This window comes from Dendrobium catenatum, unplaced genomic scaffold (assembly GCF_001605985.2).
Source record: "Dendrobium catenatum unplaced genomic scaffold, ASM160598v2 fragScaff_scaffold_943, whole genome shotgun sequence".
In the NCBI taxonomy this organism is placed as follows: domain Eukaryota; kingdom Viridiplantae; phylum Streptophyta; class Magnoliopsida; order Asparagales; family Orchidaceae; genus Dendrobium; species Dendrobium catenatum.
In genome coordinates this window covers 215,084-238,305 of record NW_021319405.1, presented here as the reverse complement: position 1 = coordinate 238,305, position 23,222 = coordinate 215,084, and the positions used below count along the sequence as shown (strand labels likewise).

At 33.9% G+C, this 23,222-nt stretch overlaps 1 protein-coding gene across 3 annotated transcripts in view; it reads right to left on the bottom strand.

Annotated features, from left to right (window-relative positions):
• Window positions 1-23,222, bottom strand: part of LOC110092320 (cleavage and polyadenylation specificity factor subunit 1) — a 106,977-nt gene that overhangs the window by 65,750 nt on the left and 18,005 nt on the right. For all 3 annotated transcript variants that reach the window (XR_003701678.1, XM_020816823.2, XM_028697468.1), the window contains exons 5-7: window positions 19,968-20,113; window positions 15,073-15,168; window positions 14,908-14,960 (exon numbers count right to left, since the gene is read on the bottom strand). Coding sequence is in view for 2 of the 3 variants with exons in the window: in XM_020816823.2 (XP_020672482.2) it covers window positions 14,908-14,960; window positions 15,073-15,168; window positions 19,968-20,113 (295 nt within the window). In the remaining variant the exon portion in view is untranslated. The remainder of the gene's footprint in view (window positions 1-14,907; window positions 14,961-15,072; window positions 15,169-19,967; window positions 20,114-23,222) is intronic.

Below are 23,222 nucleotides of genomic sequence, written 5' to 3'. Positions count from 1 at the left end.
TCTCTTCTCTTCATTAAAGATATAATATTAATCTCGCGAGCCGTCAAATTTCCCGACTATTAAAATTAAAAAAAAAAAAAAACTTCTCCCGCCACTACATCAGTCACTTTTTTTATTATCCTTATTCATCGGCTATGATTCCTCTCTCTTCTCTGTCTCTCTCTCTCTCTCTCTCTCTCTTCCGTGTGCATCAACATAGTACATTTAAAAAAATACGCTTAGGTGTGTGATTTTAGTACCACAGCTCGAGCTCTAGAGGTTAACTAGTTTTGTTTTTTTAAAATCAAATGGCAAATCTTATGAGCCATTTCTAGGTAGTATTAGTGCAGGTCTGGCTCTTGGGCGCGTCGTGATCGGTCCTGTTCGGTATTTTTGCGGTCTTGGTTTGGACCGGCGAGCTGATCTCGTTTAATTGAATTATATATTAATTAAAATTGTTTTATGTCTTGCTCGGCTAGTTAACATCACTGGTTCGATAAGAGTTTAACAAAGCGCTCGAAGGAGGCTTCGTCAAGCTAAATAAACGATCTTTGGAGCTTGAACATACGCGAACTTGAACTCGAATCAGTTGTATATCTTAACGACTTGCGAACTCGAACAGCGAACAATAATAAGCGTCGGCAATTTCGAACCTGAGGCTTGATACATGGGTCTGGTCAAACGAGCTGAACATGAACCATGTCTAAGCTCTGGCTCAGCTCGGGGTCGTTTGTAGCCCTACAAATAAGCATGTATCGGATCGCGCCTTATACTTAAATATTTTTGTGGAGCTATTGGAGTAATGACCTTACTAAAGAAACACAAATATGTATCCGTTTTGCGAACATGTTACATTCATAAGAATCTCTTCAATAACATGGCCAACTAATTTTATATTTCATACACAATGTTGGAAAGGTAGTATTACATACCATTAGTTCGTTAGAGTCTATCTACCTTTTCTCAACATAGAAACTCACGTATGACGGTGCCTAATTTATGATTTAATAGTCAATACATAAATTATGAACCACTTTAACGGAAGCAACCTTTGAGGAGTCGGATAACAGCATTACGACTAGAAGGATATTTCTTGAAAAGGATTGCAGTTGATGAAGAAAAGTGGTGCTATTCCCTTTGAGAAAGAAATAAGACAGTGAGTTTTTGAAATATTCACTAAAGCTGATGGATTATTAGCTGTATCATCTGATCTATAAAGTTCCATTATATCTAGTAGTTCTATTTAAATATGAAATTTTAGTTTCGAAGAAATAAAAATGTAAAAAATAAAAAATTAATATATATATATATATATATATATATATATTAGTTGTTTGGTGTGTTTTGTGTGTTGGGTGGGGGGTGTTAGTAGTATATATTATATGTATGTATATAGGGTATAATATATTTATGTATTATATATGTATAGTGTAATATAGTTATATATATATATAGTTATAGGTTAGAAATTTTACGTCATTTGATAAGTAAAAAATAATAGTGTTGGGCTAGAAATAGGGCTGATAGTGCAAACATAAAGTCATGGTTGAATGAATTACAAAGCAATAAGTGGTTTAATGACTTCTTTAGAAGAAAGCAAAAAGTTTTAAACTCATAGAATTAATGATGATGATGGATGATAAATGATAATATAGGTACAATTAGCAATGAGAAAGCTGAGTGGATTAGCCGTATGGACGAACAGTAATTTGAGTTAAGTTTGAAATCGGACCGGGACAACGAACCGGAAGAAGAAAGGTTCACAGGTTCGATCACCGGTCTAAACCGGGGTCGAACCGGGATGATGTAATAAATAATAAGCAGTTATTTTAAATTTAAGTAAATTTACATAATAATAATATTATCATATCAATAGTTATGAGACAAAAAATTACTCATAAATATTTATGAAACATGAAAACTTATATATTAGTAATAGAGTAATTATTTAAAATCTCACATAAAAGAAAAAAAAATTAATCTAATATAGATTAAAAGATTCTCAACCCTTCATAAAATAACCAAAATAAATTAATGATAGTTTTAAGATTTTAATATATTTTTTCCAAATTTTAAATTTGGAATTTGAATTTACATATAACCATATTAATTTAAATTAATATAAATTATTACTCATTATTGTTACATATTTAATATAAGTTCTAGAATTCTATAATAAGTTTATATAATTTATATAAATATTCTTATTTTATATTATATGTTAATATATTTTGTAAAAGTGTTTATGATATGTTGTATGTAGCAAAGTTATTTTATAAATTGTATAATCTAAAATCATTAACTAAAGTAGATAAAATTATTAATGATTAAAGTTATTTTTTTATAGTGTATAAATAATAAGTAAATGTTTATTAGTTAAACCATTAAATATTATCTGTTCACATCAAAAAATAATTAATTAATTAACACTGTTTATAACGATATGTTTTATAGCCATTATATATACTATGAACTCATAATCTAGCTTATTCAATCTCATTTTCTTTTGTCTTCACATCCTTTAACCCTTTTCTTGATTATTGTTTTGTATTAGCCTTGTTTACTTCCTGGCATACAGAGCTTCTTACATGCAGTTCATGTGAAGTATGTCATATGATTTGGGGCAATATTGTTTATAATAAAAAGTATATTTATTATGTTTTTTCGTATAATCAAATGTTTAATAGGATACATATTTAATTTATTTTATTTTAAACAAGAAATATTTAAGAATTGTGATGATTATGTAATCCGGTTTGCCGGGTTTTTCAGGAGATCATTACCTGGGGCCGGTTCGGTGCGTTTCTGACCTGGTTCAATGCAGAGAGCGGTTTTAAGTACTGATCGGCTCGAGACTCGGTTCTTTGTTGATCCGAGGGTTTCTAGGATGCGATTTTGAACCTGGCCGGTTCTCCGGGTCGTTGCGGATTTGTGTTAAAAGCATGGGTATGAGCATTAGAGATAAACACTTTTGGGTTGATGCGTTCATTAGAGTGGGCATATATGAATCGGGATCAAGAGATGGATGTGATTGAGCACTGCCGAAATGAGTGATGAGGCTAAATTGTTGAATAATTTACTAGGGGATATTTGGTTTGATGAAAAGTGAGTGCAGTATTCAAAATGTAAGTGGGTTTAGAAGAATTTTGGTTTTGGATTGATGAAAAAGAAAGGAAGAGTAAAATTTTTGGATTAAGTATTAAATTCACTCCGAAGTTCATTTTTTATATATTTCAAACCTAAGCCTATTTTTGACAAATTCTAAAATACAACTACACACCTCCTCTTGCCGCCCGCCGTCGTTATCACTAGACACCTCCCACCACTCGATGTCGGCCATCACCACCAAACCAAACCATCCGTTGAGCTTTTATATTACATCTCATTTTACTTCAAAGCCAACAAAAAAAGTAATCACCTGCATTTTTTTTACCTTCATCCAAACAACAAAATAATTTTTAATATATTGTATTTCTTTTACACTATAATTCTAGTTTCAATATGCATTACTTTTCAGAAGACCAATAGCCCGCTAAAGCTGTTAATACAAAACAATTAGAGACTTCTTGAGTCAAGCTAGCTTTGAGTATAACCATAATTACAAAGCTTGAGTGTGGAATCTTGTGATCTATTTCTGGAGCCTTCAAGGCTATGCCAAGCAAATCCAGCAAAAATCCAAGAATCATTTCCAAGAAGATCTAATGTGGAGCCTGCCACCCAGCGATTCAAGATCAATTTTCAGAAATCTCTCGGGTGGAACGTAAGTACTTCAGAAATTTTGGTAATTTTCATAAACAATTATCAATCCAAAATTCCTCTAACAGTTGTCATACCAGTATACCGCAGAATCCATACAAGGAATCCCACCCCGCTAGTTTCAAATCAAGAAATCTTGATTTTCTATATTAGTTAGTAACTTAATTCCGATTTGATACCCTGGATTTGTGCTTATTTATTTCCCATTATTCCATTAGTATCCGTTTTTATTTCTTTCTATTAAAGGCCACTAATTGGGCTATATGTATCCCCTATAAATATATACTTTTTTATCTCAACATGTTTTCAAACAAATTGCTAATATTATGCGGACATCCAACCGATCCATGCCTATCCGAGGAGCTTGAAGTCGACAGACCGAGATCACTTTGTTTTATTTTAGTTATTAAGTGATTTTGATTTAAATTTTGCTAATTTTTCCTTTTTAACCCTCTTGTCTTATGTAGCCAAGGGGCAAAATGATGTCTTTTATTTTCTTTGAGGCCATAAATAGGGCCTCTTCTCATGGTAATTAGGTAATGATGGATTATTAATAAAAAATTTTTGCGGATTTTGCACTTGGGTTTCTTTTGGGAAGAACGGTAGTGAATCCCTTGTGGAGGGAGTCGGAGTTTCCCAACCAGCCGCGAGGATGGGTCCGGGCTCAATGGCGTGAAGTCCCTTTGGAGAAGGGCAAACGTAGTAACCCGTCACCGAGGATGTGTTCCCAGGCTCGCGGTTTGTATCTTTGATAATTTTTTGTTTATTTGCTTTTGTTCCTTCTTAATTGCTCCTTTCCGTCGTTATCTCATCTTCTTCCTCCCCCATCTCCGTTTGGCCGCTACGGATTTCTAGCCTCAACCCGAAAACCCCATCTTTTTTCCCCCTGACGGTAATCTCAATATCTTCATGATTTTCCATAATTCACCCTACGAGAAAAATTAGAAAGGATTGATTCCAAATTTGAAATTCAAATTTTTGAATTTTCAATTCTTTCCTCAAATTTGGAAATTCTATTTAGGGAAAGTGTTATGCAATGATTCAATTTAAATTCAAAGAAAGTTTGGATCTAGTCCATAACCTCATAATACATTTTTCTTCTTTGAAGCTCCCCAAACATTGCCCAAAATCACCCCCCCTCTCTCTCTAACATGCCGCCCGGCCACCATGTGAGTTTTCCTCCCATTTAATGCCCCCGCAATTAAAGCATTGATGGCCTCTAATTTGAAATCAATTTCAAATTAAGCCTCCCACCAATTTCAATCCAAAACTGAAATTAAATTCGGCATTTTGAACCTTTTTAAATTCAAATCAAATGGCCTTAAATCTCCCATTAATTGCTCCTTGGTTTCTGCTTGGCTGAAACCCCCCTCATGCCCCCACCTCCCTTGATTTACCTTAAACTTAATAATTCCGCTTGCCTTGCTCTAACTAATTAATTTCCTAATCTAAGGAGATTAAACAACAGGAATCTAAACTCCCTAACCCTTTATCTTTGGAACAAGATTTCCATTTCCAAGAACCGAAATTTACCATGAGCTCCTAGCACAATTTATTTCCATAAAAACCCTGATTTCAGGATTAGGAAATAATTCATATCCTCCCAACACCACATACGGCCTGGCCCATTGCTGGAATTTCCTCTAAAATCTTTCCCACCTCTTAGATCTTTCAAAACGCCTCCTGTTACTTTTGGGAATTAATCTCCACCATAATTTCCTGCTGGCCAAAACTTTCTCCTTGGCCCGTATACTTTTAAAAATCCCTCCCAGATCTCTTCCCAAACTCCTTTGGACATTGAGTAATTATGCCTGCTTAAAGACCTGCAGCATAGAATTCCAGCACGTTTATTTGTTTCCAGCACCGTGAAGCTCAAAAAATTGCTGCTGTCCAGGAAATTTCCAATCAAAGGAAAGTCAGTGTAGCTTTGCTGCCAGAATCCTCATACTGCTGTTCCAATGCTCTCGTAAGTTTGTTGTTTTGGATTTCCCTAAACCATACAGCTTGTTGAATCAGATTTTTGGAGAGGAGATCCTCTCCGTAAGCAAAGCCTTCGTTTCCATTCTTTATCAGTTTGGTATCAGAGCATGGTTGCTCACTCCGGGACGCGAACTCGACGGAGTCGAGTCCCTTTTCCACCCTGGGAGAATTATGACGGACATCCAACAAAGCCAGCTATCCGAGGAGCTGAAGAATCGAGACCGAGATCACTTTGTGTTTATTTAAGTTTATTAAGTGTATTTTGATTAATTTTGCAAATTTTCCTTTTTTACCCTCTTGGTCTTAATGTAAGCCCAAGGGGCAATATGTGTCCTTTTTTTTATTTGGAGTTACGGCCTATATATATAAGGGAGAGGCCTCTTCTCATGCATTAGGTGGTGAATGGCATATTAAATAAAAAATTTGCGTTTTGCACTTGGGTTTCTTTGGGAAAGAACGGTAGTGATCCCTATGGGAGGGAGTCGGAGTTTCCACCAGCCGCAGGATGGGTCCGGGCTCGGGCGTGAAGTCCCTTGGAGAAGGGCAACGTAGTACCGTCAGCCGCAGGATGTGTCCGGGCTCGCGGGTTGTAATCTTTGATATTTTTGTTTATTTGCTTTTGTTCCTTCTTATTGGCTCTTACGTCGTTACTTCAATCTTCTTCCTTCCCCCCATTCCGTTTGGCCCGCCGGATTTCTAAGCCTCATCCCGACCCCATCTTTTTCCCACCAATGACGGTAAATCTCAATAATCTTTCATGGATTTTCCATAATTCACCCTACGATGAAATTAGAAAAAGGATTGATTCAAATTTGAAAATTCAAATTTTTGAATTTCAATTCTTTCCAAATTTGGAATTCCTTGATTTAGGAAAAGTGTTATGCAATGATTCAAATTTTAAAATTCAAGAAGTCTTGGATCTGAGTCATAACCTTCAAATACATTTTTCTTCTTGGAAGCTCCCCAAAACATTGCCCAAATCCCCTCCCTCTCTTCTTCTAAACATGCCGCCGGCCACCATGTGAGTTTCCTCCCATTAATGCCCCAATTAAGATTGATGGCCTCTTAAATTTGAAATCAATTTCAAATTAAGCTCCCCCCATTTTCAAATCAAAACTGAAATTAAATTCGGAATTTTGAAACATTTTTAAATTCAAATCAATGAGCCTTAAATCTCCACATTAATTGCTCCCTTGGTTCTTCTTGGCGAAACCCCCCTCATAGCCCACCTCTTGATTACCCTTCCTTATAATTCCCTTGCCTTGCTCTACTGAATTAATTTCCTAATCTAAGGAGATTACAACAGGAATTTGAAACTCCCTACCTTTATCTTTGGAAAGATTTCCCAATTTCAAGAACCGGAATTTACTGAGCTGCCTAGCCAATTTATTTCCTAAAAAACCTGATTTCAGGATTAAGGAAATAAATTCATAAATCCTCCCAAACCACATACCAGGCCTGGCCCATTGCTGGACATTCCCTCTAAAATCTTTCCCACCTCTTAGTCTTTCCAAAACGCCTCCTTTTACTTTGGGAATAATCTCCCATACATTTCCTGCTGGCCCAAAACTTCTCTGGCCCGTATACTTTACTCCCTGCCCACAGATTCTTCCCAAACTCCTTTGACATTGAGTATTCTGCCCTGCTAAAGACTGCAGCCATCGAATTTCCAGCAACGGTATTTAATTTTGTTTCCCAGCAACGTGAACTTCAAAATTGCTGCTGTCCAGGAAATTCCCCATCAAAGGAAAGTTCCACTGTAGCTTGGCTGCCAGAATGCCTCATACTGCTATCCAATGCTCTCGTATAGTTGTTGTTTGGAATTTTTCCTAGCCATAACAGCTTGATGAATTTCAGATTTTGGAGAGGAGATCCTCTCCGTAAGCAAAGCCAATTCGTTTCCGTTCTTATCACTATATTTTAATAGTTAAGTTATATACTCCGGATCTAAGGGTTTAAATTATTGGATTTTCAAAAGAGCCCGAATAACATCACCACAAGCTCATTTCAAAATCAATTATCCTATAGTTTTTACAATTGATTGTGGTTACATTTTTTGCATTTGATTGCTATAATATAGCATCCGCTAGTATATTATTTGTGATGGTTTGAATTGGTGATTTTTGAAAGAAGTCCAAAGTGCCCTACTGCAACACCCAATTCACCCTTTCTCCATCTTGGTGTGGCGTGACTATAAAGCATCCACTGAACTAATTAAAAAGTCAAATAAGAATTAGAGAGAATGTACAAATTAGTGTTTTTCTAAATTAATACATAATAATGCAATTTTTAAATTGGTGCGAAATTAATAAATTATCAATCAATATTATTAGAAAATAAAATATTTCATAGGTGCAATAACTTGATCTATTATAGTAAAAATGAGATTCTGGACAATGATATAACTTCTAGAGTTGACTGCGATTGAAATGGAGAAGTGCTTCTCGAGAATCAATGCAAGAAGAAGTTATCAGAAGACTTAATCAAATCGCAACTAAATTAACAATCTTGTAATGATTTGAGTGTTAACAATAGCAAAAGGTTCGTTGATATCTAAGTTGAGATTATATATATATAATAGTATATATATATATAATATAATATATATATTAAATTTATGTGAGAAATTAATGATAATAAAATAAAAGTTAAAAGATTATTTAGAAGAACAGTTGGAGTGATATTCTATTGAACAAGTATCACGAAGTCATAAAAACACACTATTCCGCCAGACAACAATAAATGTGTTCAAAGGATTAGGAAGTAGATGAGACCAAAGGTAACATCCTACAAAAAATAGGTATAAACACCTCAAGTAGCATGCAAACAAGAATATATGGAAAAATAAGGATTCACAGAAATAAGTTCAGATAGTTTGGGATAAGTTTAATAAAAGTATGATAAATGAAAATTATTCTGAACATGCACAGAATGATATTGCCATTTTTTTAAAAATCAGCAACTTTACTTCCCCATAATAAAGCCAATCGCACTAGCTGCTCTTTACCATGATACATTTTCAGAAAGGTCAAAATACTTCACAGTGGCCGTTCTTACTATTTATTATTTTACGCTCAGCACAATAAATAAAAAATTTCCGACAGTCAGCCACACTACTAATCAAAGCAGCTTTGCAACAAAATTATCACCATCTCTCTTAAGGCATTATTCATATACTATACAATACCAATTCAGGAACACAGATTTGAAAACGAAAATGCCAATAATGTTATACATTAGGTCAACACATACCTAAGAAGGATTAGATAAACAATGCATTAAAGAAATAACAAGAAAACCTGTTTTCCCCAGCTGAGCACAGAAACTATTTTAAGACCGAGTGGGAGCAAGAATACAGACTGAAATTACATTAAAAATTCATCATGAGGACGCCACACAAAGCAGGTAAAATGTGGAACCTGAATTATACCCCAAGTCCAACCAACAGAATACACTACAAAAGATTTAAAATCACCTGACTATGATAGTGGAATGCTATTAGCAAAGATCAACTAGCACACCCACCATGAGAAGGACTGGAAGGAGCTTGTAAGCATCAGACGAAGAATTCTGAGATAATGAGACAATATCCAAAAGAAAACATAAATAAAAAGTAGCTCAAATGAAGAAAAACCTTCTGCAATGGTGATTAAATAAATGAAACGCTACTCTTTATGCTAAAGCTCTCCAACTCTAAGAGCAAAAGGATTGCAAGTTCCAATCAATAAATAATACCAAACGAATAAAAAGCAACCAAAATGGAAACTAAGTATTCCATCCCATTACCAAAACCAAGAATTACTGAGCTCACAATACTAAACAACTAGAGACATGCAGGAACCGAAAAAGAAAGAATACTAATCCAGAAAAGAAAGCAAAACATGAGCAACAAATAAGACATTAGGATATAATGATTCCAATAAAAATCAGGCATCTTTAACAAGATAGATAAAATCATACATTTTTTGGCAGACAAGGCTAAGGCGCACTTAACAAGGTTCTAAATTTAAAAACTGCCGACTCCGCTAAGCACCATTTCAGTGTGGGAAAACTGCCTCTTGTAAGATGGGGCGCTTTCATCCTTATTTTCACAGTTTATTTAGCCGTAAGGGCTACAAATGGATCATACGGACTCAACAGTTACTTGTGATTTGGCTTCGATTAGAAATTCAATCATGATCATTTAATTAACTAATTGAACAAGCATCATTTGAAAATCATTAAAAAAAACTAGTTTTAAGAAGCTCAACTAAAACTTGACAATTGCTTATATAATAGTTAAATAACAAATTTATCTAATATTTGTTGATTTGTGGTGCTGTTGTTTTTTTCGTATGTTGGATTATTTTGTTCAAAAGAACACAAAACTAACTTATTTATGCATTTACATTAATAAGCTCGAATAAGGTTTGTTCATATGACTAATAAAACTACTCGATAGAGTTTTGCTCATTAATAGACTCATTTGATTAGCTAATGAGCCGTCTCAAACCATAGCTTAAGCACTACTACAAACACTTCTATCGAGCACCAGCTCGATTTTTGCAAACAAGCTCCTACTCAACACACTCGGTTCAATTTGTATCCCTAATTTAACCTCACAACTTTACTAATAACCCCCAACTTTGGCAAAAGCTGATCTTGTGTTAAAGAAATTTCTGGAGGCAGAACATGGAAGCCATTTAATTTTGGACATAGCATGAAAGGTTCACTTTTTTTTTTAATTTAAAAGTTTTAAACTAACATCTCTCTCTCTCTCTCTCTCTCTCTCTCTCTCTCTCTCTCTCTCTCTCTCTCTTCATTAAGATATAACTATTAATGCTCCGACCCAAATATTCCCACTCAAAAATTAAAAAAAAAAACTCCTCCCGCCCACACTCTCATTTTTTTATTATCTTATTCACGCCTGATTCTCTCTCTCTCTCTCTCTCTCTCTCTTCCGTGGCATCAACAAGTCAACAACTTAAAAAAAAACCTGTAGGGGATTTAGTACCACACCGCCTAGAGGTAACTAGTTGTGTTTTATAAAATCAAAGCATCTTTGAGCCAATCTAAGCACTGCGGGCTGGGGCGGGATCGGCCTGTTCGGATTTGCTGGCTGGTTGGACGGCGAGCTTCTCGGTTTAATGAATATATATTAATATAAATTGTTTTATGTCTTGCTCGGCTCGTTAACCGCTCGATAAGAGTTAACAAGCGGCTCGATTAGAGGCTCGTCAAGCTTAATAAACGAGCTTGAGCTTGAACATGAACGCGAACTGAACTCGAACAGTGTATATCTTAACGAACGCGAACTCGAACAGCGAACAAAAAAGCTCGGCAAATTTCGAACCGAGCTTGAACATGGTCTGGTCAAACGAGCTCGAACATGAACATGTCTAAGCTCGGCTCGGCTCGGTTCGTTTGTAGCCCTACAAAGAAGCATGTATCGATCGCCCAACAAAAATATACTATGAAGTATGGACCTACTAAAAGAAACCAATATGACCGGTTGCAAACATGTTAACATTCTAAAGAATTCTCTCAATAACATTGGGTCCAACAATTATACAACACATGTTGGCAAAGGTATATACAACCAATTAGTACAAAAGCTAATCTACCTTTCTCACATTAGAACTCACGTATGATGCCAATTTATGATTAGATAGTCAATACATAAATAAAACCACAACGGAACACCTTGAAGTCATACACATGACACTAAGATATCTTAAAAGGTTGCAATGAGAAGGTCTATTCTTTGAGAAAGAAATAAACAGGAGTTTTGAAATATTCACTAAAGCTGATTGGATATAATCTATCACTGATCATAAATCCAAATCTAGTTATTGTTCATTTAAATATAAAATTTTAGTCATTTGGATAAGTAAAAAAATAATATGTTGTGGCTAGAAATAGGGCTGAAGTGAAACTCAAAGTCATGGTTGATGAAATTTACAAAGCAATATGGTTTAAATGACTTCTTGAAGAACAAAAAGTTTAAACCATAGAATTAATGATGATGATGATGAATGATAATATAGCTACAATTAGCATTACTAAGAAACCCGTTCATGATACGAAGAAGTAATGTTGAGATCAAGGTTCAAAAAATCGGACCGGACAACGAACCGGAAGAAGGAAAGGTTCACGATTCGACCGGTCTAACCAGGGTCGAACCGGATGATGTAATAAATAATAAGCATTATTTAAATTTAATAAAATTAACATAATAATAATATTATCATTCAAAGTATGAGATAAAAAATTAAACTAAAAAAAAATTATGAAACATAAAACTTATATAATTAAGTAAAATTAAATAAATTTTTATTATTAACCAATAAATAATTATCTTTCACATCAAAAATAATTAATTAAAAAATTTGTTTAAACATATGTTTTATAGCCATTATATATACTATGAACTCATACTCTTCAACTCTTTTCTTTAGTCCCACATCCCTTAGAAACCCTTTCTTGTTATTGTTTATATAGCCTTTTTACTTTCCTTGCATACAGAGCTCACATGAAGGTGTCATGTGAAAATGTTTCATGATGGTTTGAGGGCAAAATTGTTTATAATAAAAAATATATTATAACTTTAATCAAATGTTTTAAATATATATTAATTTATTTATTTAAAAAAATATTTAAAATTTGTATGATTTGAACCGGCCAGTTCAAACATAACCGGGCTGGTTCGGCGGTTCTGACCGGTTCAATGCAGAAGCGGTTTTAAGATTGAACCGGACCGGTCTTGTGACCGGTTCACGATTGAACCGGCCGGTCCGATCCGGTTTTTAAAGCATTGGTTGAGATTGATAAACACTCAATAAAGGAGAAAAATTGAACTTATCAAGATGAGATACACTCCAATATGATATCAAATTGTTGATATATTTACTAGGGGATATTTGGTTTGATGAAAAGTGAGTGCAAAGTATTCAAAAATGTAATGGTTTAGAGAATTTTGGTTTTGGATTGATGAAAAAGAAAGGAAGAGTAAAATTTTGATTAAGTATAAATTCACTCCGTAGTTCATTTTTTATATATTCAAACCTAGCCTATTTTTGACCAAATTCTAAATACACTACAATCTGACACTCCTCTTGCCGCCCGCCGTCGTTATCACTGGACACCTCCCACCACTCGATGCCGGCCATCAGCCACCAACCACACCATCGTTGAGCTTTATATTACATTCATTTTACTTCAAACCAAACAAAAAAAATAATCACCTGCATTTTTTTTACCTTCATCCAAACAACAAAAAATATTTTAAATATATTGTATTTCTTTTACACTATATTCTAGTTCATTATGCATTACTTTTCAGAAGACCAAATAGCCGCTAAAGCTGTTAATCAAAACAATTAGAGACTCTTATTTTCAAGCTAGCTTTGATTAACATACATTACAAGCTTGAGTGTGGAAATCTTGTATCTATTTCTGGAAGCCTTCAAGGCTATGCCAAGCAATCCAGCAAAATCCAAGAATCATTTCAAGAAGATCTAATGTGAAGCCTGCACTCCAGCGATTCAAGATCAATTTTCAGAAATCTCCGGGGTGGAACCTAGTACTTCAGAAATTTTGGTAATTTCCTAACAATTATCAATCCAAAAATTCCTCTAACAGTTGTCATACCATCTATACCGCAAAATCCATACAAGGAAATCCCACCCCGCTAGTTCAAATCAAGAATCTTGATTTTCTATATTATGTTAGTAACTTATTCCCGATTTGAATACCCTGGATTTGTGCTTATTTTTTCCCATTATTTCCATTAGTCCGTTTTTATTTCTTTCTATTTTAAGGCCACTAATTGGGCTATATGTATCCCCTATAAAATATATACTTTTTTATCTCAACATGTTTTTCAACAAATTGCTATATTTATAGTTTAAGTTAATATACTCGATCTAAGGGTTTAAATTATTGGATTTCAAAAGAAGCCCGAATTACATCACCACAAGCTCATTTCAAATCAATTATCCTATAGTTTTACAATTGATTGTGTGTTACATTTTTTGCATTTGATTGCTATATATATAGCATCCGCTAGTATATTATTTGTGATGGTTTGAATTGGTGAATTTTGAAAGAAGTCCAAAGTGCCCTAATGCACACCCAATTCACCCTTTCTCCATCTTGGTGTGGCTGTGACTATAAGACATCCACTGAACTAATTAAAAAGCAAATAAGAATAGAGAGAATGTTCAAAATATAGTGTTTCTAATTAATACATGATATGCAATTTTAATGGTGCGATATTATAAATTATCAATCAATATTATTAGAAAATAAAATATTTCATAGGTGCAATAACTTGATCTATTATAGAAAAAATGAGAATCTGGACAATGATATAACTTCTAGAGTTGACTGGTGATTGAAATGGAGAAGTGCTTCTCGAGAATCATGCAAGAAGAAGTTATCAGAGACTTACAAATCGCAACTAAATTAACAATTTTGTATGAATTTGAGTGTTACATAGCAAAAAGGTCGTTGATATCTAAGTTGAGATTATATATATATATATATATATTAAAATTTATGTGAGAAATTATGAATAATAAATAAAGTAAAGATTATATTAGAAGAACAGTTGGAGTATATCTATTGAACAAGTATCACGAATGTCATAAAACACATCCGCCAGACAAACATATAAATGTGTTTCAAAGGATTAGGAAGTAGATGAAGACCAAAGGTAACATCCTACAAAAATTAGGTATAACACCTCAAGTAGCATGCAACAAGAATATATGGAAAATAAGGATTCACAGAAATAAGTTCAGATAGTTGGGATAAGTTTAATAAAAAGTATGATAAATGAAATTATTCTGAACATGCAACAGATGATAAATTGCCATTTTTTTAAACTCAGCAACTTTACTTCCCATAATAAACAATCGCACTAGCTGCTCTTTTACCATGATACATTTCAGAAAGGTCAAAATACTTTCACAGCTATTTATTATTTACAGCACAATAAATAAAAATTTCCGACAGTCAGCCACACTACTAATCAAACCAGCTTTGACAATAAATTATCACCATCTCTCTAAGGCATTATATCATATACCATACAATACCAATAGGAACACATAAATTTGAAACGAAAATGCCATATGTTATACATTGGTCAACAACATACCTAAGAAGGAATTAGATAAACAATGCATTAAAGAAATAAAACAAGAAAACCTGTTTTCCAGCTGAGCACAGAAACTATTAAGACCGAGTGAGCAAGATACAGACTGCAAATTACAATTAAAAATTCATGAGGACGCCACACAAAAGCAGGTAAAATGTGGAACCTGAATTATACCCAATCAACCAACAGAATACACTACAAAAGATTTAAATCACCTGACTATGATAGTGAATGCTATTAGCACAGATCACTAGCACACCACCAATGGGAGAAGGAACTGGAAGGAGCTTGTAAGCATCATGCGGAAGATTCTGAGATAAATGAGACAATTCAAAAGAAAACATAAATAAAAAGTAGCTCAAATGAAGAAAAACCTTCTGCAATGTTGATTAAATAAATGAAACGCTACTCCTTTATGCAAAAGCTTCCAACTCTAAGAGCAAAAGGATTGCAAGTTCCAATCAAAAATAATACCAAACGAATAAAAAGCACCAAAAATGGAAACTAAGTATTCCATCCCATTACCAAACAAGATTATGAGCTCAACAATAGTAAACAGAGACATGCAGGAAACCGAAAAAGAAAGATACTAATCCAAGAAAGAAAGCAAAACATATGATATGATACTAATATCATATGACATTAGGATATATGATCCAAATAAAAATCAGGCATCCTTAACAAGATAGATAAAATCATACATTTTTTGCAGACAAGGCTAGGCCACTTAACAAGGTTTTAAATTTAAACTGCCGACTCCGCTAGCCCATTTCAGTGTGGGAAAACTGCCTCTTGTGGATGGGGCGCTTTCAAATCCTTATTTATCACAGTTTATTTAGCCTAGGGCTACAAATGGATCAATACACTCAACAAGTTACTTGTGATTTGGCTCGATTAAAATTCAATCATGATCATTTAATTAACTAATTGAACAAGCATCATTTGAAACTCATTAAAAAACTAGTTAAGAAGCTCAACTAAAACTTGACAATATGCTTATATAATAGTTAAATACAAATTTATCTAACATGTGATTTTGTAGTGCTGTTGTTTTTTTCTATGTTGGATTATTTTTGTTCAAGAACACAAACTACTTATTTATGCATTTACATTAATAAGCTCGATAGGTTTGTTCATATGACTAATAAACTACTCGATAGAGTTGCTCATTAATAGACTCATTTGATTAGCTAATGAGCCGATCTCAAACCATAGCTAAGCACTACTACAAACACTTCTATCGAGCACCAGCTCGATTTTTGCAAACAAGCTCCTACTCAACACAGCTCGGTTCATTTGTATCCCTAATTTAACCTCAACAACTTGTACTAAAACCCCCAACTTTGCAAAAGCTGATCTTGTGTTTAAAGAATTTCTGAGACAGAACATGGAAGTCATTTATTTTGACATAGCATGAAAAGGTCACTTTTTTAAATTTAAACTACATGACTATTTGTTCTATTAAAATACTTTTTTAGAAAAAAAATGCTAATTCACATTTATAGACATGGAAAAATATAAAGAATGTAATTATTAGGAAAAAAACAATAATTATAAAAGAATGGAAATAAACATAAATATTATGGTACAAAGAACAATGATAAAGCTAAAACTCACAAAAACCTAAGGTAAAAGAGACTAAGATGGAAGGCTCCCATCTTCTCAAAAAGAAGAATTTCAAAAGAAAGAAATATAAATACAATCTTAATGAGGATCATAAATAAATAAATTGACATCTACAATGACTTCAAATCAAGAGCACAAGGTTTGTAAAAATAAAAATTACAAATAAAGACATTCAAATTTGTAGTATATTCAAGTAATATATACAAATAACATTTATAAAGTCAAGCCATAGAGAGAATTCTTTAACAAGCCTTTATCCCACAAAAAATGTGGGGTCGGCTACATGAATCATTTTCCTCTATTTTGTCATGTTAAGGGTCAAATTCACATCTAAATCTAATAAAGAAAGGTCATTTCTAATATTGCCTAACCAAGTCTTTTTAGATCTACCTCTACCTTTCTTAAAATAAGTCAAATCTAATACATCTACTTCCCTAACCGAGTCATCGGAAGGCCGTCATTTTATGTGACCAAACCATCTAAGGCGACTCTCTCTAATTTTATCTTCCACTAGAGCTACTCCAACCTTGTCAGGTATACGCTCATTTCGTATCTCTCTTTAAGAGTAAATCCACTCATCCACCTGAGCATCCTCATCTCTACAACACTTAACTTAATATTATGCTTCTCTTTTAATGGCCAACATTCTGCACCATTATGCATTGCAAGTCTCACTACCATCTTATAGAATTTTCCCTTAAGTTTGAGAGGGACTTTTCAATCACACAACAAGCTCGATGCATTCCTCCACTTCATCCATCCAACTTGAATTCTACTAATAATATCTCCATCTATTTCACCATCACTTAGAATAATAGACTCAAGATATCTAAAATGTGTGCTCTTATTAATGACTTGATCCCCCAAAGTCACAATCCCCCACTAGATCTATTATTACTAAAATTACACTACATATATTCAGTTTTAGATCTACTCAAACGAAAACTTTTAGACTTTAAGGTTGACCTCCATAATTCAAGTTTACCTTCAACTCCCTCTTTAGACTTATCAACAAGTAGAATATCACCAGTAAAAAGCATACACCAAGGTACAACCTCTTTGCAAATGTCTAGTGAGAACATCCATGACTAAAGAAAAAAGATATGGGCTTAAGGCTAATCCTTGATGTAGTCCAACTGAAATAGGAAAATACTTGGTCAAGCCACCTTGTGTTTGAACACAAGTAACAGCACCTGCATACATATCCTTAATGACTTAAATATAAGCATTCTGAACCCTTTCCTAATGTAGAATTCTCCATAGCACTTCTCTTGGAACTTTATCATATGCTTTCTATAAATCAATAAAAATCGTATGTAGATCCTCCTTATTCTCTCTATACTTTTCCATCAAACCTCTCAATAAATGTATAGCTTCCATAGTAGACCTACCTGGCATGAATCCAAATTGATTTTGAGAAACAACAGTGCCACGCCGCAACCTATGTTCCATAACTCCTCTCTCATGATTTTAAAGTATGACACATTAACTTATTTCTTTTATAATTCACACAATCCTGTGTATCACCTTTATTCTTAAAAATATAAATCAACACACTCATTCTCCACTCATCTGGCATCTTTTTAGCCTTCAAAATAATATTAAATAGTTTAGTAAGCCAAGAAATTCCTTCATCTCCTAAGAATTTCAACACCACTATTGGAATATCATTAGGTCCAACAACTTTTTCACACTTCATTTTCTTTAAAGCCTCATTAACTTTGGTTTTACTATAACGCCAATAAAAATAAAAATCTTTATTTTCATTTAGGGTGCTTAGATCACTAAGTCGATTGAATTATCATAATCTTCATTAAAAAGATTAGCAAAATATCTCATCCGCCTTGGTTGAATATCCTTTTTTAATAAAAGCACTTTTTTATCTTCATCCTTAATATACTTCACTTGAATTAAATCATTACTACTCTTATCTCTTTGTTTAGCAAACCTATACATATATCTTTCGTCCTCCTTAGTATCTAATCTATTATTTAAAACCCTAAACCCATCATATTCTGGGCTGGAGCAATGAACATGGCTCATTTCGTACAAACCTATGTATGAGCAAGGATTTATTTTATTTTTGCACTGAGCTACTCTAGGTTGGAGAGTAGGTCCAGGTTCTTCACATTAAAAAAAATTATTAAGAATAATATTGCAAATAATTCTATTTGGTTATGCATAAAAACAAATATCATGAACATCTCAATTACTACTACAAAAAAAAGCAAAATAGTGAAATTCAAACAATCCCCATTATTCAAACAAAAAATGAGTAAAGACACGATAAAAGTAGAAAAAACATAAAGGAGATGGGTAATATATTCTCCTTTATGATATTCTCCTTTATGATGAACGAAGAGAAAACAATGCGAAAAACTAGATATTAGTGCTCATAAATTATCAAAATTGACAATCAAAAAGAAAAAGAAAATTAAAGATATTCGAGTAACACATCGATAGCTTAACAACATGTACCATAGATTCCACGCAAATATATCTATCAATCATAATCTAGCCTTATCCCAAGTATAGGGGTTGGTTATATGATCCTCGCCAATTCATCCATTTTGTATGCTACATGTGAAATTAACTTTACTTTGTACAAATATTTTTACATAGCTTCTAGTTATGTTACCTCAAGACCATCCATTTTTCTTCCATATTCATACATTTTAATTATATCTATTTCTCTTACCAGTGCATTTTCTACCCTCAGTTACAAGCCCAAACCATCTGACTCTATTCTCTACAACTTTATCTTCAATTTCTCCCCAATATATTTCTTTAAAAATCTTTCCATAGTAGTTTTGCCACACAAATCTTAATAACAGAAAGAAATGATTCTAGATTGCTGAAGATTAAAAAGGGATTTTCATGAATCTCCAATTATAAGCAAAGGTGCTAACAAGGCACTTGAAGGCACAATTACTTTTGAAGGAATTAATAGGAAAGGGGGCTCTCAAATGGCATCTTGCTCAAACCAAAGCGCTAGCACCAAGGATGACTAAAATGACAACTGATATCTATGTTCATTGTTAAGATAAGAGAATTTTTAAAATTTAAAAAAAAATTAACAGAGCCATTCTCATTTTACAAAAAAATTGTTTCCAAGAATAATTAAAAATGACATGATCACCATCAAATTTATTCCCACTATTCCTGACAGCATTTTAACATTCATTCAAAATTAGAAAAGTATTTAACAATGTGATAGGGTGTAAAAAAAATTTGAAACAAAATTTTGAATGAATTCAATGAGAGTGTTCAAGAACTCTGTTTGCTATAATTCCCATGAAAGCCACCATCATATAAACCTTAGCATAATGATTACCCAAGGAACTAAAGTAGCTCAGATTTATCAGCACACGAACTTATGTATGAACATAATCAGAAGTAAATTTACACCCCAAAGCTTTTAACGTTTGCACATGTTACGCACATACTAATATCATGATTCACATAACAAAGAGATGCAACTTACAGCAGCAGACCAAATTAGTGGATGCTGCTTCAATGTTGTGCTAATACTTAATGCTGATATCATACACGTGTGATGCTTCCATGTGATACGCCCAGCCCATGTTGGTTCCTTTTCCTGAAGTATAACCATGACAGGTTCTATGTACCCTGCATGAGATGGTCGGATAGAGATGCTTACGGAATTACTCATGCAGAGGAAAAGGTAAAAAAGCAATTAGATCCATAAAATGCAATAGTTCTACTACTGAATATCATTTTCCAATATCATTTGCATAGTGAAAAAAAATATTGAATCAGAACCGTGCAATCACATAGAACAACAATTAAAAAGACAAAAAAATGGAGTGATTCCCTCTTCTTCATTCATTCCCATATAAAGCCGTAATTCGCATCCATTTAATTAACCAACGTCTGTTTTGATATTTTTTTCTTTATATTCTTCTTTTAATCTTCCAGTTAGAAGCTCTTCCAAATCAATTTCAGCTTCCGGACATGTTAGTGGCTCCATTCATCTCAGATATATAAAGGCCCACCACATTTCAATTACTAACCCGTAGTGGTTTTGAAAGCAATAGTGAATACATGATGCATATGCTTGATAAATTGAGATACTTTGGCGGTGTACATCAAAGAATATGGATATAAAAGAGGATAGAACTAATAACTAAAAATTAGGTTTTTACGATGGAGAGAGGCCACTCCAATAACTATAAGATGAGCAAAGAACGGACTAAGGGGCTGTTTGGTTTGCTGAATTAGGAATGTAAAGTAAATAATTTACCTGCATTTTTTAGATTTGGTCGTTTGGTTGATTTTGAGCGGAACATAAGGAATTCCCCCGAAGTATTAGGGGTGTATTGCGACCGGCCTTTTGCGCGACTTCAAAACCCGCTCAAATTGAGCGGGTTTCAAAAACACGCCTGGCTGCGGTAGAACTTTGCCGGCACTCAAGGTGGCGCAAAAGACTTTCTCAGCCGAAGGCATCCCATATGTGTTTGTCGCGCATCGTGGAAGGTTGTACAACGCTCCAAATTTTATGCCATCACATCTCATGGAAGCCGGTAATCCAAACATTCATAACTTTTTTAGAAATGGCTATCATTTCCTGCAATACAGTGATTGGTAAGCCGTCCATCTGTTTGCAGACAGGTAAGCGGCAGCAAACCCTAGCAGCTGAGGTGTGCCTATCGGGAATCGACCTTCACTCTGGCACCGCAACGACAACCCAGCTATTTCCTGCCATGGCCGGTGAGGGGAGATACTATACGGCTGGAATTCAGACTCCGGCCAACTTGACTACGTCATCGACAAGAAAATCAGCAAGTGCTTCTCCATTCCAGATGCAGAGAAGCTGGCAGGAATTGCATTGATATGCACAAGTGAGATTCCAGGCCAGAGACCAACAATGGAGGCTGTGCTTCAAGAACTAGGAAGTAACTGATGCTTCAATTTCTAACTGTACTGATCTTTTGTAATTGTAATCAACTTTTTTATGTATCTGTCTGTTTTGATTTTGCAGCATTTGGCAGAGGATGGTCTATGTAATATGAACAGTTATGTGCTGTTGTTTACTGTCAATCCCTAGTTATGTTTCATAAATGAGGTGTATGTAATCACATGCGAGAGGGATACATTCAAGCAGCAGATGGTCCCTCTTTGGCTTCAATTTATGAGATTTTTCGTTTTTTGTTCCTTACCAGCTCTACCAAATATTTAATTTTGAAAAACTGATATCATGTATATGTTGTTTCCTGTTTAGTGCGTATTAGGTGTATTTCCTTTCATTGTTATGCCTTTAACTTTATCAGATTTTAGAACTGAATAAGATGTGTTAGTTCTTATATCTTTTAAACCAGTTTTTTGTATGGTTTGATTTACTTACTAATTCAACAACAAATTGCTCGTGCTTGTGTTATTAATGATTGAGATGAAGTAGTTGTTGGGTTTCTTGTTGCTTCTTAAACCAGTATTTTAGTATAAAAGTTTTATTTTGTTACTACAAAGTTGTTTTTAGAAGTAGTATGAAGCCGACCCAAACGAAAGCCTTAGTGAGCGCCAATTTACATCTGTCTTTTTTTGTGGATTGAGATTTGGCTTTGCCTGCATTTAGAAACTACAAAATATTGGTTGGCATGTAAAAATATCCATGCCGCATAACTCACTTTGCTCGGTTTTGAGAGTTTTGGAAGGCTTCGTTTGGAACATCTTTCATATTATTTTTTACAACGGTTTTTTAGTTAATTTTTGTACTAAAAAGCTGTTTTAGAAAGCAAGAAGAAAGCTAGCCCAAACAAAGTTTAAACAATCGGTGATTACTTTTATAAATGCACTAGTAATAATGACAAAAAAAATATTACAAATGCACTGTTATTACTTTACTTTGGATATATCTAACCAAACAAGGGAAACATTTCTCCTGCGTTTACTTTACAGACAACCAAACAACCTCAAAGTATTTGGAATGCACTGCATTTACTTTACACTGCATTTACTTTACATTGCGTTTGCTTTGCAGGTAACCAAACAGCCCCTAAAAGAAGAATTCAATACGTGGCAATAAGAGCAGTTGAGTTGCATGGAACTAACTCCTGGGCACACTAACCAAATTGAATGTGTTGGAAATAAAAATGGTAAGTTTGCACTTTGCATTGAAATCCTAGAAGGATGAAATAGGAAATGAATATTGAATATCTATGTTATAAAATTACTTAGCTTTGATTATTGATGTGGGGCTGTGGTTGCGTTGTTGCAGGTTTACATGAAATAGTTATAATCTAATATAGATGGACAGGATGCTCCATAAGTGTGTCCCTGATGCACATAAAGTATAAAGAGATCACCCGCATGAGTGGGGATTTCCAAACTATATTCCTAATACAAATCAAATCCTTTTTCTTTAGCAAAACATAAGTAATATATAGCAAATAAAGCCTCGGACATTATTTGGAAATGTTGTGATGTGCTTTGTGAAGTTAGTGATGTAGGACTACAATGCTTGCAATAAATTTATGAAGAGTTTGCACTACTTTTGATTAGAGCAATAACAAATAGGTCTATTAGCAGATAAAATGAAGAATTAAAACGTAAGAGCGGTCACTGTCGCTTAGGCTAAATTGCACATAAAGAGATTTAAACCATCAAAATAATGTAGGAAAATAACATCATGAAAACGTAGTGGTTTTCAACGACAAAAATCCCTAGTCTAACAATGAGATTAGGAAACAAATGAATGTGCCAAATCCCTACGTTTACTAAG